Consider the following 23,573-nt stretch of genomic DNA (forward strand, 5'->3'; position numbering starts at 1 on the left):
ATGCATTGGGGCTTCGGGATAAAAACCCGACGAGTTCAGAAAAGGTCAAAGCGGTCGCCAATTACACGTACATGCGTCAAGATATAGATCTTGGACTTTAATCTGAACTTCCCGCATCGGTCTCGTCAGTCCACAATACCCCAAGATTCATCGGGGGAATCTCAAAGAACAAGCACATGTTGGACGATGAGTAAATATGCACATTATATACGATGTGAGGCAAATGTCTATGACATGTACGCCGTGAAGTCTATGCCGCATGGTTCTACATCTACATGGGAACATTCTAGCTGCCATGGTGTCCGCCGCCATCATCACCCCTAGCCAGACCATCGAAGTAGTCCTTCTCATACATTGGGGTTGGAGAGTCGGATACCACATTGTGGATGTCCGTCATTGTCGTCTCGTCTCTCAGCGGTCGAGCAGCCGAGATGGGCAGATTGCGCAATGGCTCGCGACCGGCCCTACAGACGTCGTCCAGGCCGCTATCTTGCCTCTTAAGCTTCTCCAACGCCGCGAAGGGGTCGTTTACGACTTCGACGCGCCGCCGAACGAGCGCCCATGGGTATCGCCTCCCGACCTCCTCGATGATCTTTTCGCGAATGTGGCATCGCAGATCAAACGCCTTGCTGGGATCGCGTGCCGATGCTAAGAAACGGATTTGAAGCCACCCATCGGTGGTAACATCCGTCACTGCACAGTTGGCGACTTTGCCGTCCCAGAGTCCACCGGAGGTGGGGAGGACGTGCTGGGTGAAGATTGTCCGGATGTCGGCCATTGGGACACTCGGGTCAAAGTACACGTACGCCGTTCCGATCTTCCATGGAGAGCGGCGCGACCAGTTCTCGAACGAAGATTGGAATACGCGCGCTAGTGGGATGATCAGTCGTCGGGCATCCCATGTGCGAACAACGATGTACATTGAGTGCACGCCCTCTGGAAAGAGGAGAGAGGAAGATGTTAGAATCGGGAAGTTACATCACCTCCTTGACGGTTTTGCTCTCTGCCTTACCGATTCGTCCATACTCTCCGTCAATAACCACCTCGTCGTCCAACAAGATGGGCTGAGTGATGGCGATAATAAAGGATGCGAGGGTGTTTTCGAGAATAGGCTTCGCCGCGATACCGAGGACAATACCCATCACACCTGCGCTTGCAAGAAGCGAGGCTCCAATTTGCCATGCGGTGGGAAAAGTGAAGACGCTGTGGACGACAAGGGAATTCGTGAGCAGGACGATTCCGAGGAAACGAACGTCACGACCAGATGCTTACCAGCAAGCCAATGCGATGATGAGGATGAATCCATAGCACAATCGCTTGAAAACCTGTATCTGAGTGTGCACCACTCGAGCGTGAAGGTTGTTTTCCGCTTCCACGTTCTGTGCTCGTTGCAGTGTCGTGGCGGCTAACCTGACCATGTTGCAGGCATAAAATGCCAGCGAAAGAATCAACATGACCATGAACGCTCTGTGCAGGTCGACATATGTGTCTGGCGAGATATTGATTCTTGATATCGTTATCAGGATCGCAATGACTGGGAATAGCGTAAACAACGGCCATTTGCTGTAGTTGACCAAATCATCATCGAATGGCCACGGCGTTTGGCGGGCTACCCATTTCCCAGTGAGGAACACAATGATGTGTACAATCCACGCGATCAGGACTGCCCCTATTGGGATCAACACTTGTTGCCAGTTCGGAGTTATCTCAACCATTTTGTAGGCCGGAGGAAGAAAAGCCTGGCAGACGACGGACCAGGAAAAGAGTGAATTCCCAACACTAGCGCCATGGACGTTCCCAACAGAAACATAGAGCGAGCCTTCTCTCAGTGGGCCTTCGTCCCCTGTAACCTCCCTCTGAGCTGTTAATACATACCTTATTTGAAGAAAGTCACAGTTGCAATTGTTGGTCGTCGGGCGGAGTTGTGGGAATGTCGGGCGGAGTTTGAAAACAGAGTCTTTATAGAGACAACTTCGACGAGCCTTGGGAACACAGAGACGACAGAGGCTTTCAGGGCGGCGGCGAAGACCAGCCGGCATATATGTATGGCGGGTGGTGCGTACAGTACAGTATAGATGTCCATATAGTCCCGTACGTAGACGATACTACATTTAGGCTTTTTTGCGTTTTTTGATATCGATGAGAGAAGGGGCTGTGAGCGTGCCGTTATATGCTTGCTGTTGGATGATGTGTTGCCTGTCAATTTTCCCACATGAAAAGCGCGTTCCATCCCATCGCGAGCACGCTTGTGGATGTGGGCGCCAATGCGGAACGAGTCCAAGAGCCTATCCAAGTCCACTCGGGCCCCCAACTTGGATTAGGTGAGAATTCAGTCACCGAAGCCTTCAAACCTTGATCAAAAAATAACCTGGTCTGCCCACTGCGCAATGCGAAGGTTCCCGAATCATGTGAAAGCGGCATAGGCAGAGCCATATATGTATACCATGGACATGGATCCCTCTATGTATCAATCTGTTATATGCAGTACTGTACTCCGTAGACATCCCGGCTCTATCTTCATGTGCCTAGCCCGAGTCCGAGTCCGGAGGACCTCCGAGGAACAACACGCATCGCAGAGTTCTCAGATGAGGTGCTTGATATGAGAAGCGGAATTTCATTGAACATGACAATGATACATACTGAATGGTCAGGCTACCGCCTACGTATCAAACAGGGTATATTCCAAAATCTTCAATGATTTACGACGCTATTTACAAACCATCTCGAAAGGCCTAACGAACACGCTTTTCTGATGCCTGATACGCCCAAATCGAAGATGAAAAACAAGCGCTCGCTGCCCGTGCATCAAGGATTTCTCAAGGGCGGTGGAGACATTGCTTGCGGGAGTGGGCGGATGGCAACATGTGCTCGAAAGTCAAGCTGCTCCTCTGACCACATCATTATATCGAGCCAAGACCATATGATCGCTCATTTGAGCCTCTTTACGTCGGTTCCTGGAGATCGTGCCGGAAACTTTGGCGGTAGTTTGTTTTCGTCTTTCTTACACCTCTCCAAACGATCTCCCTCAATCATCCTCAAGACCTCGTCCTTCCGTCTCCTCTCCTCCTCGAGTTTGCTTTTAACTCCTCGTTCCTGCTTTTCGGCTTTCTCGTTGATCGTCTTCATGTAGCCTTCGCATATATCCCTCGCCGTCGTCAACCTTTCGGTATTCTCGACCAAGCCTTCGGGAAAATACCAAGTCTCCTGAAACTCGCGGACACGTGTTTGCAACCCGATAAACAACAGGAGCGTCGAGGCGTGCGGATTGGACATCAAGGCCGAGATGCGCTTGTTTTGGAGGCGAAATGAATGGAACTTTGGTTCGGTCGAGTGACTGAGTACATTGGAGAGTAGGGTTGTGAGCGTCTGTAGGAAACTTAGAGGGTCAACTCATTCCGCAAAAGCTGGGACACGATAAATGGCGGAACGAACGTCTAAGGCAGTAAGCGCGGCAGCGTGATTCCGGTCCTGGACCAGAGTTGCTTCCACCATGCGCTGGAACTTGACGTCGAACGGTAGCTCTGGAGGTGCCATTGTTTGCTGCTCTTCCTCCTGTTTCTCTGAGGTAGTAATGAGGTCTCGGACTCGGACGATTGTTTGGATGCAGGTTTGGAGAGGTTTGGATGTCGACACGCATATCACGTGACTTCTCCTTGTGCGACCACCGTCGAACAGCAACAAAGAGGAGGAAAGCGAGAGAGAGCGAAACTTTGGCAACAGCAAACCTCACATCTCTACACTTCTGCGGAGGAGGACACTCAGTCACACAGCAACAATGGCACCCAAGGCTAAGAGTGAGTATCGTCAGCGACGGGACGCAAGAACGAGGGGTGAATTGGGGAATCATGTTGTCGGTGGACCTTGAGCAGGTGGTTTTCGTCTTGAGACGGAACGTCGACAGAAAAGCGGCAAGGACACCATGGCCACAATTTCGAGTCTACTACGGTAGCCGAAACTACTCTCTAGCGACGAAAAAGCTGGAGGGGACGAGAGGGAATACCTACCGACTTTCTGACTATCGGATCTCTCGATTATTGTGGGAAGGTCTGGGCTTGGAGCTTTATGTCGGTCAACGGACTTCAGGCGGAAGTGGGGAACGTGGCGGGTGGGAGGGACGGTCGGAAGGACACTCGGCAGTTGGGAACGGGCGAAGGATCAGACAAGAATGGGAGTTTCTTGCAAATTTTCTGCTGACCATTCAATTTCGCATTTCTATTGACGATTTGCAGCCACTACCACCACTGCTGCTGCCAAGGCGCAGACGGCCAAGAAGGCTGCCCTTAAGGGAACCGGCGGCAAGAGGGTGCACAAGATCCGCACCAAGACCCACTTCTACCGCCCCAAGACCCTCAAGCTTGCGCGTACCCCCAAGTACCCACGCCGGTCTGTCCCCCGCACCCCCGAGCTCGATGCGTACAAGGTCGTTCAGTTCCCCTTGAACACCGAGTCCGCCATGAAGAAGATTGAGGACAACAACACCCTCGTTTTCATCTGCGACGTGCGCGCCAACAAGAGGCAAATCAAGGACGCCGTCAAGAGGCTGTACGATGTTGACGCTGCCAGCATCAACACTCTGATCCGCCCCGATGGCAAGAAGAAGGCGTACGTGCGTCTCTCCGCCGATGTTGATGCTTTGGACGTTGCCAACAAGGTATGTTGCATAGTCTGAATCAGTTTGTAAATTCTCTCAACTTATTCTGGATTGTTCGTTGCTAACTCGATGGCAATTTCTGCCCTACCTCTTTGCAGATCGGTTTCATCTAGATCCTGAAAATGTATCTTGTGTACCTTGCTTGATGTCAAATACAAAACTCTTTGCTCGTCCAAACCGCTGCATGAAAATGTTGAGGCCCATTTCGGGGTATCACCATTTGTTGCGCCAGAGCATGTTGATGGCAGTGAATCCGGGCCATACACCCGGGGTTCCTCTAATGACTGGCTGGGGGAGCGACGGCGTTGCATGCATCACATCAACAATCCATATCTCAGAATGCACATACCACATCGTGAGAATTTGCCATACGGCCGTTGCTGGGATCGTCGTTAGTTGGAGGTCGTGTGAGAAGTGGATCGCGCCTTGCCATTACTCTCATTGAGACAAACCATGACCACACATTTTAAGCAACACACTCGAGAAATTTCTGATATCCATTATGCATCAACTCGCCATTATTTTGATCGTCTTAAGACCCCATGAAGTGATGCGAGAAATTCTAAAGCTTGTCGCAGAGCAACCCGCTGGTTTCTCATATGCCCGTCGTTCAGGTCCGGGTAGTCGGTCTTTGGCGTTGGCCGAACGATGGCTTACCAACGTCTTCTTCTCGTAGCTTTGACATCAAGGAGACACTGCCAGATTCCTTTGCTTATGTAGACCGCCGATTGTATATCGGCGGCTGAGGAAATCGCCGCTCCTCGTCTGAATCGTCTCCTTGGCCCTTGTTGTAATGTGAAGTACTGTACGCGTCTGCGCACGAAACCAACGCGCTGTCACCAAACAACCTCACTTTCTCACCCCACGCGTCAGTACTCCTGGGCATGTCGTTTGTGAGAGCACCTGAGAGCAGCAGGGAAGTCCTTGAAAAAAGGCGCATTGCAAAACGCTGGTTGTTTGTTACGGAAAAAGGGCTCTGGGTCGATTGGCATTCCCACGTAGGTCATCTTGCAGGCTACGCGCAAACAGATACCGCATCAAAAAAAACGCCGAGTCCAACCAGCCCGAACAGCGTTGCGCGCGAGTATCAGTTCCACTAAGCGAGTGCAGAACGATGAAAAGCAACTCCGCCGTAACATGTCTGCCAGCAAACGTATGGGCACTGCTGTTGCTCCTGGTTGTGTTTGTCGACGCAAAGTGTGACTGGGCAAAACGACCTTGCCAGTAAGCAACCCGCCGCGTGGGAAAATGATATCGTATGGGAATTTTCACTGATACGCAACTTTCACTTTCGGCATTCGCGGGAATAGGGTGGGACTTGTCAACTCAGCATATTCGCGGCATGCCGAGCAAGTGAAGGAACATCTGGCCAAAGCGCCGCGAGGACTCCATCGCAAGAAGCGACAAATCAGCATCAGCAAGCTGAGTGGGACCGGGGATAATGGCGGTACCCTGTTTGCTGTACGTTTAAGGGCAAATCCCAAGTACCTCCCTTTTCCAATGCATGATCCCGGCTGACGCCTTATACATGTAGTATCATGGAAACATCAACATCGGAACCCCGGCACAGAGTTTCAACATCCTCTTTGACACGGGCTCTCAGCAGCTGTGGGTTCAGTCCAAAGCCACAGGGAACGGCCTCAACCCCAGCGGAAACTTCTTTGACGCCTCACAGTCCTCCACTCATGTAACACTCAACAAAGCAGCGGATCCAATACAGTACGTGGACGGGACAACAGTAACAGGAGTGCTAGCCAAAGATGTGGTGGCAATAAACGACCTGTCGATACCAGACCTGACATTCGAGCTGGCGAATACCGTCACTTCCAAAACTGACACGACGGGCACAACGCTTCCCAGCAATGACACGCAGACGGACGGGATCATGGGCCTGTCGTTCCCGTTACCTGGCGACGAAGACGCAGGCCTGTCGTTCTGGGACAGACTTGTGAGCGATAAGAAAGTGACGTCTCCAGCCTTTGGATACTTCATTGATGACACAAATACGAACGGGGGCTTGACGTTTGGCGGCGTCGATCAGGCGAGGATCAATGGGGAGGTCAAATATGTGAACCTGACGCCGTCGGGGATCGATCCGAATGGGAAACCGCTGTACTTTTTCTGGCAGTCGGTGCTGACTGCTATCACCGTCGGCGACGCGACGGTGGCGCAAACTTCGAAGGCGGCGCAGGTGGAAGTGCCGGACCAGCTGGCTGTCGTCTTTGACACTGGTGAGATATACTTGGGTCGGAGCGCCTTTGACAGCGGTCGCTAATACTATCCGAATTTCCGAAAGGCACCTCTCTTGCGGTCATACCGGGACCCGTAGCCGATGCTATCAACACCAGACTGGGTCTTCAAATAGCCACGGACGCCGAACGTAAGTCTTCTCGCCTGTATTATGACGTGCCTCTACACACCATATCTCATGCATACGCTTGGTTTGCAGCCTACCTCTACGTAGCGGACTGTTCGGACGGCAAAATTCCTTCAGGGATGCCCGACGTCACTCTGTCCTTCGGCTCCACAAACATTACAATAACAGCGGAAGAGTATCTCTTCTTCCAACCGGCGGAACAACCGGGCGTCATTGCGTGCGTGTCGGGGTTCGCGGGGCAGGATATAACCACTGCTTCAGCGTCAGGGTCCGGGAATAGTAAACTGCTGTTCCCTTCAGGTACGTCCCCGAAGAGAGACCTCATCCAGAGATCCGTGGGCTCATCCTCCTTTGCGCCGGTCCCATAGGCATCCTCGGAAATGTATTCCTACGGCGGTTCTACACCGTTTTCAACTCGGGCAGCAAAACGGTCGGTTTTGCCATCGCGAATCGCAACACCGGCATTGGGCCGCGATTGACCTCTTTGCCGTCTTCGACGCTGCCGCCGCCTGCAGGGACGCATTCTGCCGCCCCGTCATTGCGACGGGCCTCAGGCCGTTGGTTTACGCATCCCACTGTCGTCTGGGCCCTGGCAGCAGCCGTCTGCCAATTCACATACTAATTGCAGCCTCGCCAATTTTGATACCCAGAACTTTTTGAAAGCTGGCCAGGTTTTTGCAGACACTTCTCTCTGCGTGTACATACTTTCATTTTTCGCCGGCCACTGCTCCTGGTTGTATATTTTGGACACTTCTCGTCATGCGCACAAGTCGCTGGCTTTCTTCTTTTCTGAAGACCTTTATTATGTAGAGAAACTAATTTGCGTTCATATATCCGCCATGTGATTGGGAAGTCAAAAGGTCGACGTTGTGTTCGAGTGCTAATACCGATGTTATAAGAGTCTTGAATACACCGGGAAGGCAGGTCGAGACCGATGGAATGAAAGGAGACTGGAGGGATTCTATTCTCATGACCCTCCGCGATATGCAAGGACAACGGTCTCAATAGTCTACAATGGTGAAGTGATCAAAAGTGAGAAACGGGCTGCTATGCAAAGTACAGTCGAGGTTGACTTACGTTATGATCTAGAAGCTGGGGATTTGGGCATCGTCGGAACGCACAAGTCTGGATCTCCTCTATCAAGGTGTTGAACAGTCTGGAGATAGCCAAACCAATCAGAGATAAAACACGGGGAACTGCGAAAATTGTCAGAACCTACCTCTCGTCGGAGATATAACCCCACATGTGAACTTTCAGCATCTCAATATCGAGCTGCATCTGTTGAAACCCGCCCGTGTCAAGGGTGAGCAGCCGAACTTCTTCCACGAAGCACTATGTGACCAGCGGTATGTTGTGTGAGTATGATAGTTCGGCCATGGAAAGCCAGGTGCAGTGCCTCCACCTCACCTTCAGGAAGAGTTTCCCAACAGCGCTCAGAGCAGCTGCCCTAGTCAACTCGACAGGCCCGTAATACTCCACTTTCTCAGCAAACAGCTTCTCAATGTCCGCGCTCATCGGATCGAACTTGCCAGCCGCTCTTGCGTACACGCTTGACTGCCTGAACGAGCCCATTGATGGCGAATCCTTCATGTTGGTGTTTTGCGACGAGGAGTTATGGCGGGAATGGCCTGCCCGAATAACCCTGGGCCGAGCCGCGTCTATTCCCATGGGAATATTCGCGTAATTAGACTGTGCAGCAGGCTCCTCAGTTTCGGATCTCCCAACAGAACGTACCTATTCGACCTGCTGGCCGGTCCCGTGAGCCCTCGTCACCATAGAGTTGACCAACATCGTTTTCTTGGGCAGTCAGGTCGTCCAGGACCCGGAGGAGAGCTTCCGAAGCGTTTGTAGGCGAATTAGCTTTCTCCCAGTTGGTATACCGCAAGTGCTCTTGTATTGTCGTTGCCAGGTTGAGGGTGACCCGCTCGACATAGAGCGTGAGTAAAGTCTACACAATTGAAATGGTCATCGAGATGAGCAATTGCACATCACTGAAGCGATTCCAGTGCGCGGCGAACCTGAGCAGTGCTTTTACATAGACCCGATATTTCGCGCGCACGCAGCATAGTTTCCCTCGACGTGCCGGAAACCGAGGGTTGGAAACCACGATTCCCCATACTCGGATTGGCAACTGTTCCACCCGTAGCCGTGACGACCACGAGATTATTTCGGCTCTGTTGTCTCTGCGCCAGTAAAGGGTCCACGGCAGCACCGTCCCCTTTCCGCGAGAAGAGGATGTCCGTGTACGCAGACATCACACCTTCTACTGTACCCATCGACAGCTCGAGAGCAGACCGAGACATCATCAGTGTCACCAACGGCGGAACAGTATCCTTTGTAGCCGCGTGGGAGAATTGGTTATAGGCCTGCAGGAAATACAGTGAGTAACGTACCAAAGATGCTTTCGATCATTCAGCATCCCGGCTTACCACCATGTCCTCTGCAAAAGACAACCAGAATACATCAAGCCCACGTTGTATCTGGTCCAAGATGTCGTCGGGTCCGAAGACGGAGTGTCTCATGAAATCGATATCTCGGCTCACAAATCGCTGCAGAGAGAACGGACTAAGCACATATGGAGGACGAAGCTCGCTCGAGGTAACAGCTCACCTCCAAAATTGGCAGATACTCATTGATCAGAGTGTTCTTCATCCACGAATTCAGCTCTCTGACGAAGCGATTGTGATCGAGTCCCTCAGAACTCCTGATATCCTTGTACCGATCTAAATGGAGTCTTCAGGGACATGGCCATGTCACCGGAGTATTCACAGTGCTCCGGGTCCTACCAAAGAACTCTTTCTTGATCTTTGTGAAGACGGCGGTGATGACATTGCTCAACAGTTCGAAGGACATCGCGTTCACGCGTTTGTCTATCCGTCCGAGCTTCTTCAGCGGTTCCATCGTTTGCATGTCTCGATGGACACGGTCCAGAACATGAATGTAGGCTAGCGGTGACACCTTTGTGATGTCCTCCTGTGAAGGAAGACGGATGTCAGCAAAGGTACGAGGACCGGTTTACGACATGGATCACGTACGGGAATCTGCAATAACTCCTCGATCTCGCCGATGTATTGCTTGGTGAAGTTATCAATGAATGCCACGAGGTCCGATCGAGCTTGTAGTTGTTGCTGTCAAAGCCAAGTTGTGAGTTGTGCGTCCAGTCGGAGCTTGAAGATTGTCCAGAGATGAGATACAAACCTCAGCGCTCAACTTTCCGAAGGCATTCACTTTGCTGTCGGCGGATTTCATGCCCTCAGCACCGGCATCGTGTTCTTTCGGTTGCAGAAAGAATCCACTATAAGAATCGACAACATCGGCAAACTCTTTGATGAACGTATTATCCAAGTAGACGATCTTCTCTACCACCAGCCGGACGTCGGCTGGTAGCGGCTCGTCGGACAACTGGGACAGGGTGTCGCCTTCAGAGGCTTTCATGTCAGCCATATGCTTCGAGCAGGCGTCCTTTGACCTTTGTAGCTGCCCACTCCCACTAGAGGTCGGTGAGTAAAGGGTTCCGCTCTGACATTCGAAAGGCAGAATCTGCCTACATGCGTAGATGTTCTCGGACCAGATCGGCTGCGGGTTTGGCGTTGAGTCGCAGCAGGAGCCCAATGCTATCTGACATGTCCTGCAGCGATGCCTGGAAAATGTTTAGCCATTACTTCAAGGGATGTCAGGGATGTACGCTCTTACAGTGCTGTTATTCAACTTCAGCATGACCAGTTTGGACACATTTTCGATGATAGCTCTGCACTCTTCTTCGATCTTCGTAAAGACAGCCATGTGCCGATATCGCTCTAGTAAACCTGCGACCCGCGCATAGTATTTAACAGCCTGAGAATACTCTTTGTTGTCGACACATTCCCTCAGTCTTGTTGGTAGCTCGAAAACGAAATGGAGCTGTGTTGCCACGTGTGAGTATGTCATCTGGAGGCGGCCACTTGAACTTGCGGGCGGTACCTTTCTGAGTAAATTGTCCACACTGTTCAACTGATGCAGTTTGGCTCGGTCTGCGGAAAGCTCTCTGTTTATGGACTCCGAGGACGTTGTGATCAAGGACATGCTTTCGAACAGTTGGTCCATCTGTGATTCCATGTTCTCAATATTCGTTTTCATCTGATATGTGTAGATTAGCGGCGCTTCGATGACAAGATTGCAACAGGCGCTTGCTTACGCTTCGGATTGTATCGGTGGCACTGATGAACTTGCTGTAGTTCTCGTACACAAGTGTTTTCATGTCACCGTCCAACTGTTTGATCTCTGATGAAGTGATTGCAAGAGGGACGTGTTTACTCCTTTGTGTATCCAGCCCTCTAGACAGCAGATTATAATCCGCACCTGTCCGCACCTGCAACTACTTCGTTATCACGCTGTATAAGATCGGGGAGAGCTTTCTCGTTCAACAACTTATTGAGATAGAGATCTTTGTTGAAAGCGGTGCTATCTACACATAGCGGAAGCAAAGGGCAGATTGCAAAGTGACATAAATAGCCGTAGTGTCGCCTGGCCTAACCGGCCCTCCCAACATCCCAGAGCGAACACAACGCTACTCAGGTTCTGGGATGTTCCCATCCGACGGCGGCGTCGATACCTCGGCTAAACAGGGGAAACATACCAAGGTCCAGGGGATCCGGGGGTTTCTCTTTGGGAGTCAATCTAGTTGGTGTCTGGGTGGTCGGTGCAGTCCCAGCCTCTTCCTGTACGCCATAGTACTGCTTCAACATATCTCTCCGTTTCAGTTTCCGAGCAGCCGCCCGGTCCCCCGCCCCGCCGCCAGCCGCAGCGCCAGGAGATTGGCGCCCTGCCTCAGCTGTCGGAGTGGTGACTGGCATGACCTCCTGATATTCCTCGTCCAGATATGGTTTTGCTTCCCCTTTTCGCTTCTGTCAGTGCGTGCACCTGTGTATTGCTGTGACTGGTGAGCTTCTGAAGATGCACCGGGTAACGCATGTTGAGAGGTCCACCGACCTCGATAGAGCTGACCGCCTTACACAATGCAGCTAACACTGGCAGACGTTGATGATGTTCCCTCTTGGTTCTCACTCTAAATATTCTCACGCTCATGTACTGTACAGTACAACCGGCCTTGGAAGTGCAAGAAAGCCCAAAATCAGAACGGGTCTCGTTCCCCACGCGCTGCTGAGACGCGCTGCGGATATAAATAGCCCAACCCCTCTCAGAACCCCTCTCCATCCTCCTCTTTTCGAAATCAACTTGCCACTGCAATCTTCATCTGGTGCGTATTCCGCCCTCTCATATTCTTCGTCGCTGTTTCCTGGGTTTGCTTTCTTACTTTGCGCTAACGTTTCCTACTTCCTCTATATCTTCTGACACTAGAGCGGCGCTGTAGACGCGATGCCGACGAATCTCTCGTCACTTCGCTAGGCGTTACAGGATCATTGGAGGCGGCCAACGTCGGGTTCCACGAAACGTCGGTTTACCCGCCCCCATTCGTCTTGCATGGCTGCAGGTCGCTCCTCGCTAGGAAATGGTCCGTGTTGCCTTACACACATCTTCGGATGTGGGGCCGGCCATTCGCCATCGGGAGTTAAGCACGACGCACTGGCCATTTTAGGTCCGACACTGAGCAGTGCTTCTGCTGAGACTTGTGGCCGTTTGGGAATGCCGGTGACGGGATGTCCTCCCTTGATCCTTTGTGGACAACTCGTCCTGATATCGTAAGTTCTTTCCACCAAAATATCCCCTTATGGCGCGCCATTGATCTTAGGCTCCTCATTCCAAAGGTTCCTTCCTTCGTCGAACCTCCCAGAATTCTGGATGTCGAACGGAGTACACGCCAGGCTTCAATGGTATGTTTCTCTCTGACTTTGGTGCACCTGTTCGCTTGGCACTGATACTGGGCTCTGATCGTTTCAGGTTCCACCCGCTCGTCGGACTTCCAGGAGTTTTCCGAGGTTTATTATAGGGAGTACACGCTAGCCTCAAGGTGTTTTTTTATGAGAAAGCTGTGTGCACTGATCGACTTCTTGCTAACATTGGCCTCTCATCATTTCAAGTTCCACCCGTTCGTCGGACATCCAAGGGGTTTTTTGAAATATCCTTGAGTGTTGGACAGGTTCTATCCTGGTATGTGTCTTCGTGTGCATTCGCTCTGCAGGGATTATCACTGACACTCTGTTCGATTTCCTCGATTTGTTTCGTTCGTCATTCCCTTTCTCACATTTGTTAGCCCTTGCCGTTGCTTGTAAATGTAATTGCTGTGAATAAAATGAAAGTCTTACTATCCTCCGTGCACAATAATATGATAATTGATATGATATCATTCTATTCTGGTAGTATTTTTGCTCTGTTCCCTTCGACTGTTTCTCTGTACCGAGTCTTCCCATCGATTCTCAAATGCAATTGGGGTCGCTCTTGAGGTTTTCACCAAGCCATGGCCTTCATATAAATGGTTCTGAGTTGAGAAGTGTCATCCATGACGCCGCTTTCGCAGGCGAAGCGGGGTTGACAAGGAGGTTTTAGCGAGCAAAGCGAGCGCATCGACACGGACCAATTCTTCATATTCATCAGTGTTGTCAAGTTGATTCGGGGGGCCTTACAGCGGGGCGATGCGAGCGACGTCTATTCCCCTTTTTCAAAGTCCGGAGAAGTCCGGTCTTTAAAATCTAGTTACATGAATGACGATGTTCCTCAACGGCGCGGAGTGTGAACAGCTCTGAGTTCACCTTTCACCAAAATCACGTGAAATCACCTTTTACCAAAATCACGTAAAATCCACAATAGGCTAACATTCGACCCGTAATACATCGTCTCAGACGTGCGAGGTGCGGTAAGCACCGAATGAATAGCTTAATAGCTAATTCCTCGAATTCGTGTGTGGTCCTGGGAATGTGCTCCTGGCAGGACAGAGGGTAAGATATCGCCCGCTACTAGCAAACCTGACTGTTCAGTCGCCGACAAATTATGTTTCCGAAGACCTATCCCAGGTATAACATTCCAGGGTTGACCGCACTGTACCGTCGGGGAACTGGCTTCGTTCTCGCCGTCACCTACGTATAGTACTATACAAACAAGAAGACGGTTCAGGTGGACGGGAACTCCGAGGCAGGCTCAAGAAGCTGTAGACGTGATGGTATATTGTGTGTCGTGAATACACATGAATCTATCCTTGATGGCTAGAGTTTCGGGGTGAGTGTGCAGTTGAACCTCGGGGTATCCGGTATCAGCCTCGCCTACCTACGTATGTCACCCCCCATGTTCCCGTTTGCAAACGAAAACCTGCCATCATTGGTGGCGTTGCCGTTGGTTTCCTCACCCGAATCAACAACCAGCGCACGCGGGCGATGTTCCGTGTGCTGATTAATGAGTGAATGCTCCCCTCTGCACCCGTCAGCTTTTGCCTAATGGGCCCCATCCAAGATTCGAGGGTAGAGCCGCGTCTGAGTTCACCGAGTAAGCTCTGATGCAATCTGACGTCTCCATCGGCATGTCACTCCCACTTTCGTCCATGTCCACCACCACATTCTCCTCCATTCCCTCTTCCCTGCGTCTTCGTATGCCCAACCTGTCCAACTCCACCCCCGCACTCCTTACAACTTGCAACAGCAGCTCGACCCTGTTCGCAGCTAGCTCAAGATCCTTTTCTTCACCCGCCAGAGATACATTGTACGGCACGCCGCCATGCGGCACTACATTCGCTTTCAATGTCGTCGTCGTATCAGCCGTGCTCGAGGTGGCGGCGGCCGCAGCAAGAACACCGTTTTGAGCCAGAATGCGTATGATCGTGCGCAGCGCGTGCTGAATTTTGTTGACAGTGGAGACGTAGTCAAAGTGCTTCTGAGCAAATGGGACTGGTGCTGATCGTTCCGGCGACGTTGGTGTAGACGGTGAGTCAGGGGACGGTGGTGCAGAGGGTATTGCCGATCCTGGTGGCGATGGCGGCGATGAGTCGTCCGCCGTGGAAGGACCGGAGGCCAAGCGCGCAATAGTTTGTGCAGCCGTTCGGAGCAGGGTGACGATTTCCTAGAGGAAGTGAGAACCTTTACAAACTACTCGGAGGCCTTCAGTTTTCTAAACACGTTCACTTACCTTGTCGATGTTGATCAGCACCTGCATCAACTGCTCATTTTCCCGTCTAGCCTCTGCAGCCTTACTTAGCGCGGCCGCAAGCGCTTCCGGCTGTTGCGGCTTCGGCTGTTCGTCGTCCGCGGGCCTTGCCATCTTCTCACGAGCAATGGAGCGGCAAGCGTTGGAAGAGGGACCCTTACTACGGAGGTCTTAGTGTTGGTGTCGGAGCAGAAGTGAGGAGTACAAGAGTCGGTGTGTAATCCGTTGGTGCGAGTCACGTCGGACGGAGTGGGAGTTCGCTTTCCTGGATACGTTTGAGCCCAGCTTTGAGTCGGCGAGGGTGGAAATTTGGAGTGGATCACGGGAGGTGGCTCTCGAGGAGCAATTAGTTTGAGAGGGTGTTCAATGTTCAAACTGTCAACGAAAGTTTTGGCTGTATGTACATAAGTTGTGAAGGCGGGAGAGGCACCGCGCCGAGTACAGTACTTGCAATCGCGGCCTGCTACTGTACTTCGACCACAGTACGGCCCAGAGTTCGGCCTCTTGAGTTACAGGAGCCCTGGCAGCGGTGCCATGAGTCCTGACGACATCCCTAGAATCCCTGCCCATACGACGGCTGCGCCATTGTATCGCTCACTGTCCGCAACAACGAACGGGCCGGCGATTCCCAACGCGTCCGCATACGGCATAGATCTAGACGCATTCCTCGCTCCCGACTTCAACGCAAAGGCATGGATAAACGCAGCACTGGCAACTCCCTATGGAGCTCTGAGATCGCAGCAACGGAAAACGGATTCCCCATTAGCTACGAAAGATGCGAACAGCGGTGAGGTGGAAGATGTCAAATTGGATTCCTCAACGACACTGGAAGCTGGACCGGATTTACGCTCACGGAGACCAAGCGAGATAGTGAGGGCCGATTCGGCTTCAAATGCGTCGGTGGATGTCGTCGCTTCCAATCTTGTCCTGAAGCTACAGTTGTTGAGCTTGGACGTCTCCATGAAGTTCGAGCAGCTCAGCGAAGAGGCGGTCCGCAATATGCCTCGGGCAATGTACGATTTAGAGCTGATAAGAAAAGACGCAGACAAAGTGAAGGAAGCGATCAGGAATGGGCGAACGGTCTTTGAGAGCGCTGAGAAGGGCGGGGGTGGGGCGTTCAAGGATCTGATGAAATTGGATCGGGTGCGAAATAGAATGACAGCGACGCGACATTCGTTGAAGGAGGCGGAAAACTGGAGTACACTCTCAGGAGAGATGAATGCCATCTTCTCTGCCGGTGACTTTGAGAAAGCATCGGTCAGACTAGATGAAGCTCGCAAGTCCTTGGTCCTGTTATCAGCTAGCCCCGATTACGCCGAGCGGGAGGCTCTCCTGGATGAGCTGCAGGCCACACTGCAGACGGCAACGAACGCGAGAGTGCTCGCTGTCTTCAATGATCATGACGCCGAAGGTGCACGCAAGTTGTATCGCATCTACTCCCGAATTGACAGGCTGGACTATTTCATGCAGCAGTACGAGAAAGTGTGCGCCGCACCGTTATTACGTTTCTGGCAGCAATACGATGAAGCATCCATCCTTCGGGCTGCCAAAGCCGGCTACGATGATGAATTTGCGCAATGGCTTACCAACTTCTACGATGAGGCCTATCGCCTGGTCCAGAAGGAATTCGCTTGGATTCCGTACATCTTTCCTTCTGCCATTGACGCGGTGCAGGGACTGATTTCTGGCATCTTCCGTTCGCTCGAACCGTCATTGGAGAACAGGCTGAAGACCTTTGTGGAAAACATGGGAGATGCAAGTCTCCCCGGCATTGTGAAAGCCTACCAGTCGGCGGTCCAATTCGGGATTCGGGTAGAACGACTGATATTCCTTGCCGATCCTGGCGATCTTCGGAATGCTCCGGTGTTGGATGATGATGGCCAATTGCGAGACTCCGTCACATCCCTTCACAATGATTCGGACCTACCGGCGCAACCGGGCACCACAAATCAGGAGAGATGGGGCACGACTGTGTTCGAACCGTTCCTCGCTTACCAACAACGATATGGTCAGCTAGAAAGAAATCACCTCCTAGCCTCGACGGCCACCATTTTGAGATTTGGAAAAGGCAACTCGCTTGAGGCTACCAGGCTGATGAACGAGTCAGTACCGAAGGCAATAACCTTAGCGGAGAGTGCCTGGGCTCGCTGCAGGCAATTCACATCCGGCTTCGGACACGCTGACCTGGTTGAGGCTTTGGATGAGCACTTTGTGGCGATTATGCGCCGGTACGGCACCTTGCTGCATCAGTTGAGAGGCGACGTCGGGCTGACAGGTCAAAGCACAATCTCGTCGGAAGACGAAGAGCCGGGAGAGTTTCGAAGCGGAGATTTCGGCAACCAGGAGTGGGGTCGTTTCCAGATCGGCCTGAAGGTTTTGGGACTGTGTAGCCTCTTTCAAAAAAAACTTCTCACGTTTGAAAGGACGTTACGACGGGGCATAAAGACATTTGCGACCACCCATCATAAGGCGTCTTGGGCAAACCCTGCGGAGTTCTGGGGAGATGAGAAAGAGCACTCTAATGAATGCTTCGCCAGCATCGACATCCTCCGATTATCGACACTGAACAGTTACAAGTTGGAAACCCTTGGGCATGATCAACCGGCGTCCAACGTCGACGTTGGCGACGCTGTCCCTCCATCGCCTCTCTTCCACCGCGCAATACAAGTCCTCAAAACGTTCACAATCGACGCACAGCAGTTCGTATTCGACACCTTATTCACGATCATAGAGCAGCAACTGCGCAGCGTCTCCACCATGGAAATCTGGACGGCGGACGCTCCCAAAACGGCGGGTCCCTTCAACCTCGGCGTGCCCCAGTTCAGCTTATCCCCACTCTCGTACATCACTCGCGTCGGCGAACATCTCCTCACACTACCGCAACAGCTCGAACTCTACGTCGACGATGACGCGCTCAAATTCTCGGTGCGGACGCTTCCGCATATCACCGCGCAGGACTTTGAGGTGCCCGAAGCAGGGAATAAAGGCGACAACCCAGAAGACGACGTGACGTACCTTTGGATTCTGTCCATCGCCCGTGGCACGATGCTGCGATACGCCGATGTCGTTATGCGCATGCAGGCCCTGTCGCAAGACGGTGCAAAGCAGCTCTGCACAGATATGGGATACCTGATGAATGTCTTTGACGCGTTGGACATTGAGCCCATAACCCGTTTCGGCAACCTGCACGCTATGATGTGCATGACTGGAGAGGACTTGAAACGACGATATGCGGCGGCGAAACAGGGCCGGCCAGAAGATGAGGCCGACGAAAAGCTGTTTGCTGATGAGACCTTTGCCAAGCATCTCGCGGCGATAAGAGGGTTGGATGTAGGCAGATATCCCTAATGGCGATGATCAAGTAGAGATACTCCCATAAGTTGCCGAAGATTCGTGTAAACAATAGAATTCTGGTTCGACTGGCCTTATCATATGGGAACTGCAGCGCGAAGATTGTGTGGAAGTCTCGGGCAATTTTCACGGCGACTTGGCGTTTCCCTCTTCTCACTGCAAAGTCTTAGCCGCGGACAACGAGGCGCCATGCATTCTTTCTCCGCTCATGATTCTATCTATTCTATACTACGGTTTCTCAAAAGAGCTCCATGCTAACCAGTTTGTCTGGTTCTTTAGTCGGTTCCGGAATCACGACCAACCTTCCTTCGTCCATACCCAGCATTATATCGGTCAACATCCATCGTCAAGTCTGATACTGATACGATCGGCGCATTTGAGCTCGTGTCATCAGACTCGGCAGAGGATTCTGCTTGCCCAGATACTCCCGCAGCTGTGAATTCGGCGCCAGGCAGATCGTCGACCGTGTTTTCGTACACAATGGAATTCCGTAGAGTCCCAATGCCTTGTATGCTGACCTTAATCTGTTGAAATGTCAATGGGCGAGTAATAGCTTGACCGTAATAGCTTGAATGGTCGTTTACTGTGCCATACCTCATTACCGTGTTTCAAGACGAGCTTGGGCGTCCTACTTGTGCCAACCCCCTCAGGCGTCCCGGTCAATATGACAGTGCCAGGGTGGAGAGTAGTACCCTGCGACAAGAAACTGATCAAATGAGGGACATTGTGTATCATGTCCCGCGTGTTCGATGACTGCATGAGCTCATCATTAAGAGTGAGCCTGATGTTCAAGTTGTTTGGGTAGGGGATAACTCGAGGAGAAACGAGAACTGGACCTAGTGGGCAAAAGGTGTCGAACTGTGGAAAAGGCGCCATGAGCTGCTGGTCCCTAAAATTGATCTTGACAAGATTCGACGTAGCACGTACGCTCTTCGAATAGCACCATTGGCCCAGGTCCCGCTGCCACTTCCGCGCTGTTACATCGTTCGCACATGTGTATCCTGCGACATGCTCGAGTGCATTCTCCACTGACGCGTTTTTGCACCGTTTTCCAATCACAATTGCCAACTCTGCTTCGTAGTCACACTCCGCTTCGGCGGCAGCTTGGGGAATGAGAATAGGACCGTCGGGGTGTTGCATCGCAGTGCCGGGCTTTGTGAAAAGGATCGGCTGAGCTGGAGGATGGGCTTTTAGCTCGGCGGCATGCTTGGCGTAATTCAAGCCAATCCCTTTCAGAAGGTTAAGCAAGTTTCACAGTAAGTAATGGGTTTTGACTTGGGATTTACCGCCGAAGCACGCTCTCACCTAGGATTATGGGAGGTGAGCGCACGGGACTAAGTAGCTAATGGCGTAGCGGTTCAGCACTCCCTAATAAGCAAACCGAGAACGGATAAATGCACACCCACGAGCCTACCTTGATCACGGTCGCCTTTGTTGTTGTCAGTTCGTAGTTGTCACGATCAAACGGATCCCCGTTGATCAGGAATGCCGTGTAATGCCTTCCGCTGTCATCTCTTCCCGCCTTGCCCGTGTCCGGATCCAAGGCTAGATCGCCGAACACGTCCTGATTATCGGGAGAATCAAATCGGACTAGTCGCCTCCAAGTCTTCCTGGCTGTCCTCGCAGTTGGCTAGTTGACGCTAGTATAAGTCCAAGCTAACCTCAAGCGGCGAAAACAAGGACCAGGCTGTTATAGAAGGCGCAAACTTGAGGGACGCACATACCTTGGTGCTGCTAAAATACCTTACAACTACGATGGATGGAGACGATGGCAGGCCGGTGGCCCACCTCTGACGCGTAATGGCTCCCACACAGGTCAACGTTTGACGCATCACGGAGCTGTATTGTAGCGACTCCTTCCGTGTATTATCTCGAAGACGATGCTGACTTCCCCGTACGAAATGGAGAGCTCATTCCGCACCGGTCGCGGAGTCGGAAGTGACGTTGAGGCGGAAAGCGCAGCACACTTTGTGAATTCAAAAGTGCGTCCTGACGCGATGAGTGGCTTTCCTGACGCGTCCCTCAACTTTCCCCAGGGTTCGTCGATTCGATAATTGCAAGGATTTCCCCTTGCCTGTCTGCTTGAATACAACAGGCAAAGTGGTCCCTGGGTCCGCCCCCATGTCTATAAAAGGTTCGGAGTGAAGGTTTGAGCAGCTCTGGTCTCGCAAATTCCGTGTGCTAAATAGGTTGGGAAACCGCAGTCAGGTTGCCTGCAAGTGTGCTCGAAAACCTGACAGAAAGAAACATGGCCGCCTCCCAAGAAAACGAAGCGCTCCTCTCAACGGACACGGCAGAACCCGCATCAGACATCCCTTCATCACCCAGAACAGCGTCCTCTCGTAGATCACACCCCAAGCATACGTTACCATCGCATGTCTCCCGCCGCGTTCTCGTAATCTCCATCCTCCTTACGGCTGTCCTTACCACCTTGACTTGTATCACAACCCTCTCCCAGTCGCCAACTATCGCTAGGTGGATCAGCCTCCCAGAACCGCTTACGGATCCTGCCAAGCAAGAGCCGGATCATGCATTCCGAAATGGGAATTGGACGCCGGTGGATGTGGGACCGCGGTTACAGTATCAGAAGGTGTACAAAACATGCCCATTGCTGGATCAGCAGGATCGATGTGACGACGAGCAGTACGAAAGATTGCTTGGTTGGAAATGGAGTGGAGGGGATGATACGAGTCTGGCAACGCTGGAAGAAACCTCGTACATAGAAGAGGACGAGCAGGCGGCGTCAACTGAGCCAACCACTGACGCCACCGAGGATCAGACAAAGACTTTGGAAGAAGCCGACTCCAAAAACGAAGAAGAGAAACATAAGCGAACGAATCGCGTTGAACGGAGGAGTAGACGCCAGCTTCGGTTCGAGCGGCGAGACTCTCCGGTCTCCATCCCACCCACAGCGCCCAAAACACGGCGACTGGACCCACTGCATGTGCTGGAGAAGTGCCTGACAAACAAAACACTTGGCATCTCTGGCGACTCCCTCTCACGCCAGTTCTTCCACGCCCTAGCATGCACTTTTCATGGGCACGGAGCGAAATTGACGATCACCCATGTGCCGGACACCAAGTATCTCGTGCAGATCAATGTTGAGCATCCCAAGGCGAAGAAGAATCACGCGAGAAGTGGGAAGCCGCTGAGAATACTCTGGACGGGGAACCAGCTGAACCCATACTTGATGGCGTATACGGCCAGCAGACCGCGCCCGGTTATTAGCACCACCGAACTGCATCCAAGCTTGATGGAGCTTGTGAACCATGTGAAGAAGGATGCAAAGGATGGGAACGCCGAATTGGACCACCTGGTGCTAAACACCGGTTTATGGCTGGACCCATCGTCATTCCAATCCGACTCGAAAGACTTCATCCAGACCTACGCAGATACCATCACCAGCGCCATACATTCGCTGAACGAGGCGTTCTCGTTCAAGCAGAACGACGGGGCTGCAAGCGCGGGGTCAACAAGTTCATGCACGACGAAAATATGGCTTCGCACCTCGCCTTTCCGGCATTACCGCCACGGCGACTACAACACTAACGGCCGCTGCGAAGCCAAACGACCCCAGTTCCCATCATCACCGCTGACATACTACTACGGCGCTTACGCCGAGACAATGCAGAATGAAATCCTCAAGGATGTTCTCAAGGCGAAGACGCGGATCAGTGACATTCAAGCGAAGAGCAGCAACTACGCAAGTCCAGTATTCGACTTGTTGGATATCACAGAGATCTCGAAAGCGAGGGAGGATGCACATCGCAGTACAAAGGATTGCTCGCACTATTGCCTGCCTGGAGTGGTGGATGTGTGGGTAGACGTATGGCTCAGGAGGATTTGGGATGAGTGTGTCGGCAATGACCGGGACCATTGACACGATGTGGCAACTGCAGGAGTCTCCTGCTGTATGTAGACCGAATTTTCGCTGAGTGACGTTGAAAACAGTCCATAGGTATATTTAAATGTGTATCAGATATATGTAATGATAATGTCCTAATCTCTCAGCGCCCCATTAAAGTCTACTAGATCTTCTTCGCAATCGCCTCAGCAACGCGAGCGTGGGTGGCAGTCGTGAAGTGGTACTCATCCCAGTAGAGGTAATCGGCCGGATTCTTGCAAGCAACCAGTGTCGTGGTGTTCAAACACTGGGCTTTGCGCTCCGCTGCGTGCACAGTAGGCAGGAAAGCATGCGCATCAAACAGCTTGATGCTCAACGAGCGTCTCTGCCGCGAGAGCCTCAGATACTCCTTTTTCAAGGCCGCGTTGTATTCCGTGGTGAATTTGGCGAAGACCGGCGCATAACCCTTGGTCGCTTCCGTTTGGAAGAACGGGAGGAGGTCCAATTGGGGCAACGTGTTCACAAGGAACCTCCGCCCGCCTGCGTTGTAGATGTTTTCGATCGAGGCAACGATGTTGGACACGACTTGGGTAGCGGTGATGTTCAGACCGCCAAATGTGGCGAAGAAGATATCGTTCGCCCCGGCCCAGAAGATATGTGTCGCTTTCAGCTTGTGTTCCCTGACTTCCGCCGTGAGTTCATTAGAACCGTCCGCGGCCTGTGTCCCAGCGTTCAACCAGTCCACATATTGTGCAACCTGCTGGTTGACGCTGGGAACCAGCACTGTCGAGTCGGGACCAGTGTAGCCTTTTACCGTGTTGTTGTCACTGGTAGCACCACCATACGCATATGACTTTGCGGTCGTGTGGAGTCGGCTGGCGAGAGAGTCTACCCAGATAGGGCCGTTGGAAAAGCGGCCCTGGTAGTAGGCTTGAGGACGGGGCCAGGTGCCACTTGTGAGCTTGAAGGCATTGCCCGTGTCCGACCAGCTGTCACCGAAGACGACCAAAGCGGTTGCGCCTGATCTAGCCCCATCGATTGGACTCTCGCCAATCGGGGCCGCCTTGGCTGCCAGGAATAGGTTAGCCGCTGCGAGGGAAACGGCGAAAAGATAGTTCCTCATTCTCGCAATTCTGTCGGACTGGTTGAGAGTCGATCTCGAGATGGAACGCGTCGGGTGTTTTTTGGACGGTGACATTTCGGAAGTGCTGGCGGACGACAAACGGAATACAGCAAAGGCAAGAGATTGCGTTCTCCTGCTGTATTGCTATTTATGCACCTGT

General features: G+C 52.2%; 10 protein-coding genes across 10 annotated transcripts; 4 read left to right on the top strand and 6 right to left on the bottom strand.

The window, feature by feature from the left end:
- Positions 1 to 219: 219 nt before the first annotated feature.
- EV422DRAFT_524145 (Mechanosensitive ion channel-domain-containing protein) lies at positions 220 to 2,142 on the bottom strand. The gene is made up of 4 exons (XM_053069967.1): positions 1,876 to 2,142; positions 1,273 to 1,739; positions 1,013 to 1,203; positions 220 to 936 (listed from the first exon to the last, which is right to left on the bottom strand). The coding sequence occupies exons 2-4, from the start codon at positions 1,713 to 1,715 to the stop codon at positions 287 to 289; spliced, it is 1,284 nt and encodes a 427-aa protein (XP_052926785.1). The 5' UTR covers positions 1,716 to 1,739; positions 1,876 to 2,142; the 3' UTR covers positions 220 to 286.
- Positions 2,143 to 2,613: 471 nt separating this feature from the next.
- EV422DRAFT_524148 (uncharacterized protein) lies at positions 2,614 to 3,583 on the bottom strand. Its single transcript, XM_053069968.1, has 2 exons — positions 3,433 to 3,583; positions 2,614 to 3,366 (listed from the first exon to the last, which is right to left on the bottom strand). The coding sequence occupies exons 1-2, from the start codon at positions 3,532 to 3,534 to the stop codon at positions 2,929 to 2,931; spliced, it is 540 nt and encodes a 179-aa protein (XP_052926786.1). The 5' UTR covers positions 3,535 to 3,583; the 3' UTR covers positions 2,614 to 2,928.
- Positions 3,584 to 4,062: 479 nt separating this feature from the next.
- Positions 4,063 to 4,764, top strand: EV422DRAFT_505309 (ribosomal protein L23/L15e core domain-containing protein; the record flags this gene model as incomplete). The annotated part of the gene is made up of 3 exons (XM_053068481.1): positions 4,063 to 4,171; positions 4,230 to 4,651; positions 4,750 to 4,764. The coding sequence occupies 3 exons, from the start codon at positions 4,063 to 4,065 to the stop codon at positions 4,762 to 4,764; spliced, it is 546 nt and encodes a 181-aa protein (XP_052926787.1).
- Positions 4,765 to 5,478: 714 nt separating this feature from the next.
- On the top strand, positions 5,479 to 7,747 carry EV422DRAFT_400270 (aspartic peptidase domain-containing protein). Its single transcript, XM_053066941.1, has 6 exons — positions 5,479 to 5,875; positions 5,962 to 6,112; positions 6,186 to 6,882; positions 6,948 to 7,031; positions 7,101 to 7,328; positions 7,397 to 7,747. The coding sequence occupies exons 1-6, from the start codon at positions 5,766 to 5,768 to the stop codon at positions 7,648 to 7,650; spliced, it is 1,524 nt and encodes a 507-aa protein (XP_052926788.1). The 5' UTR covers positions 5,479 to 5,765; the 3' UTR covers positions 7,651 to 7,747.
- A 248-nt stretch (positions 7,748 to 7,995) lies between these two features.
- Positions 7,996 to 11,860, bottom strand: EV422DRAFT_566170 (exocyst complex component Sec5-domain-containing protein; the record flags this gene model as incomplete). The annotated part of the gene is made up of 17 exons (XM_053072397.1): positions 7,996 to 8,037; positions 8,106 to 8,184; positions 8,248 to 8,360; positions 8,436 to 8,686; positions 8,763 to 8,976; positions 9,047 to 9,394; positions 9,458 to 9,577; positions 9,639 to 9,751; positions 9,815 to 10,001; positions 10,064 to 10,156; positions 10,227 to 10,518; positions 10,577 to 10,668; positions 10,722 to 10,928; positions 10,989 to 11,144; positions 11,203 to 11,288; positions 11,377 to 11,472; positions 11,644 to 11,860. 17 exons carry the CDS (start codon positions 11,858 to 11,860, stop codon positions 7,996 to 7,998), a joined length of 2,706 nt encoding a protein of 901 aa, XP_052926789.1.
- A 2,518-nt stretch (positions 11,861 to 14,378) lies between these two features.
- On the bottom strand, positions 14,379 to 15,209 carry EV422DRAFT_505312 (uncharacterized protein; the record flags this gene model as incomplete). Its single annotated transcript, XM_053068482.1, has 2 exons — positions 14,379 to 15,011; positions 15,078 to 15,209. 2 exons carry the CDS (start codon positions 15,207 to 15,209, stop codon positions 14,379 to 14,381), a joined length of 765 nt encoding a protein of 254 aa, XP_052926790.1.
- A 20-nt stretch (positions 15,210 to 15,229) lies between these two features.
- Positions 15,230 to 18,549, top strand: EV422DRAFT_400423 (oligomeric Golgi complex subunit 7). The gene has a single exon (XM_053066942.1). It carries the CDS (start codon positions 15,630 to 15,632, stop codon positions 18,441 to 18,443), a length of 2,814 nt encoding a protein of 937 aa, XP_052926791.1. The 5' UTR covers positions 15,230 to 15,629; the 3' UTR covers positions 18,444 to 18,549.
- A 33-nt stretch (positions 18,550 to 18,582) lies between these two features.
- On the bottom strand, positions 18,583 to 20,479 carry EV422DRAFT_400223 (uncharacterized protein). The gene is made up of 6 exons (XM_053066940.1): positions 20,171 to 20,479; positions 19,861 to 20,076; positions 19,752 to 19,788; positions 19,374 to 19,675; positions 19,041 to 19,304; positions 18,583 to 18,970 (listed from the first exon to the last, which is right to left on the bottom strand). Exons 1-6 carry the CDS (start codon positions 20,276 to 20,278, stop codon positions 18,722 to 18,724), a joined length of 1,176 nt encoding a protein of 391 aa, XP_052926792.1. The 5' UTR covers positions 20,279 to 20,479; the 3' UTR covers positions 18,583 to 18,721.
- A 7-nt stretch (positions 20,480 to 20,486) lies between these two features.
- Positions 20,487 to 22,398, top strand: EV422DRAFT_524172 (GDSL/SGNH-like acyl-esterase family found in Pmr5 and Cas1p-domain-containing protein). The gene has a single exon (XM_053069969.1). The coding sequence runs from the start codon at positions 20,695 to 20,697 to the stop codon at positions 22,324 to 22,326; it is 1,632 nt and encodes a 543-aa protein (XP_052926793.1). The 5' UTR covers positions 20,487 to 20,694; the 3' UTR covers positions 22,327 to 22,398.
- Positions 22,399 to 22,474: 76 nt separating this feature from the next.
- Positions 22,475 to 23,413, bottom strand: EV422DRAFT_566175 (GDSL lipase/esterase; the record flags this gene model as incomplete). Its single annotated transcript, XM_053072398.1, has 1 exon — positions 22,475 to 23,413. One exon carries the CDS (start codon positions 23,411 to 23,413, stop codon positions 22,475 to 22,477), a length of 939 nt encoding a protein of 312 aa, XP_052926794.1.
- Positions 23,414 to 23,573: the final 160 nt, after the last annotated feature.

This window comes from Fimicolochytrium jonesii (assembly GCF_025526975.1).
Source record: "Fimicolochytrium jonesii strain JEL569 chromosome Unknown EV422scaffold_7, whole genome shotgun sequence".
NCBI lineage: Eukaryota > Fungi > Chytridiomycota > Chytridiomycetes > Spizellomycetales > Powellomycetaceae > Fimicolochytrium > Fimicolochytrium jonesii.

Excerpts from the sequence above, each read along its gene's own strand:
- EV422DRAFT_524145 (XM_053069967.1), bottom strand. The coding sequence starts at position 1,715 with ATGGTTGAGATAACTCCGAACTGGCAACAAGTGTTGATCCCAATAGGG. Across the intron at positions 1,204-1,272 it reads ATCATCGCATTGGCTTGCTG|CGTCTTCACTTTTCCCACCG; the intron begins GTAAGCATCTGG and ends TGTCGTCCACAG. Across the intron at positions 937-1,012 it reads CGGAGAGTATGGACGAATCG|AGGGCGTGCACTCAATGTAC; the intron begins GTAAGGCAGAGA and ends TCCTCTTTCCAG.
- EV422DRAFT_524148 (XM_053069968.1), bottom strand. The coding sequence starts at position 3,534 with ATGGCACCTCCAGAGCTACCGTTCGACGTCAAGTTCCAGCGCATGGTG. Across the intron at positions 3,367-3,432 it reads CCGCGCTTACTGCCTTAGAC|ACGCTCACAACCCTACTCTC; the intron begins GTTCGTTCCGCC and ends AGTTTCCTACAG.
- EV422DRAFT_400270 (XM_053066941.1), top strand. The coding sequence starts at position 5,766 with ATGAAAAGCAACTCCGCCGTAACATGTCTGCCAGCAAACGTATGGGCA. Across the intron at positions 6,883-6,947 it reads GGCTGTCGTCTTTGACACTG|GCACCTCTCTTGCGGTCATA; the intron begins GTGAGATATACT and ends AATTTCCGAAAG. Across the intron at positions 7,329-7,396 it reads TAAACTGCTGTTCCCTTCAG|GCATCCTCGGAAATGTATTC; the intron begins GTACGTCCCCGA and ends CCGGTCCCATAG.
- EV422DRAFT_400423 (XM_053066942.1), top strand. The coding sequence starts at position 15,630 with ATGAGTCCTGACGACATCCCTAGAATCCCTGCCCATACGACGGCTGCG.
- EV422DRAFT_400223 (XM_053066940.1), bottom strand. The coding sequence starts at position 20,278 with ATGCGTCAAACGTTGACCTGTGTGGGAGCCATTACGCGTCAGAGGTGG. Across the intron at positions 19,789-19,860 it reads CAAAGGCGACCGTGATCAAG|CTACTTAGTCCCGTGCGCTC; the intron begins GTAGGCTCGTGG and ends CTACGCCATTAG. Across the intron at positions 18,971-19,040 it reads TCTTGAAACACGGTAATGAG|ATTAAGGTCAGCATACAAGG; the intron begins GTATGGCACAGT and ends ACATTTCAACAG.
- EV422DRAFT_524172 (XM_053069969.1), top strand. The coding sequence starts at position 20,695 with ATGGCCGCCTCCCAAGAAAACGAAGCGCTCCTCTCAACGGACACGGCA.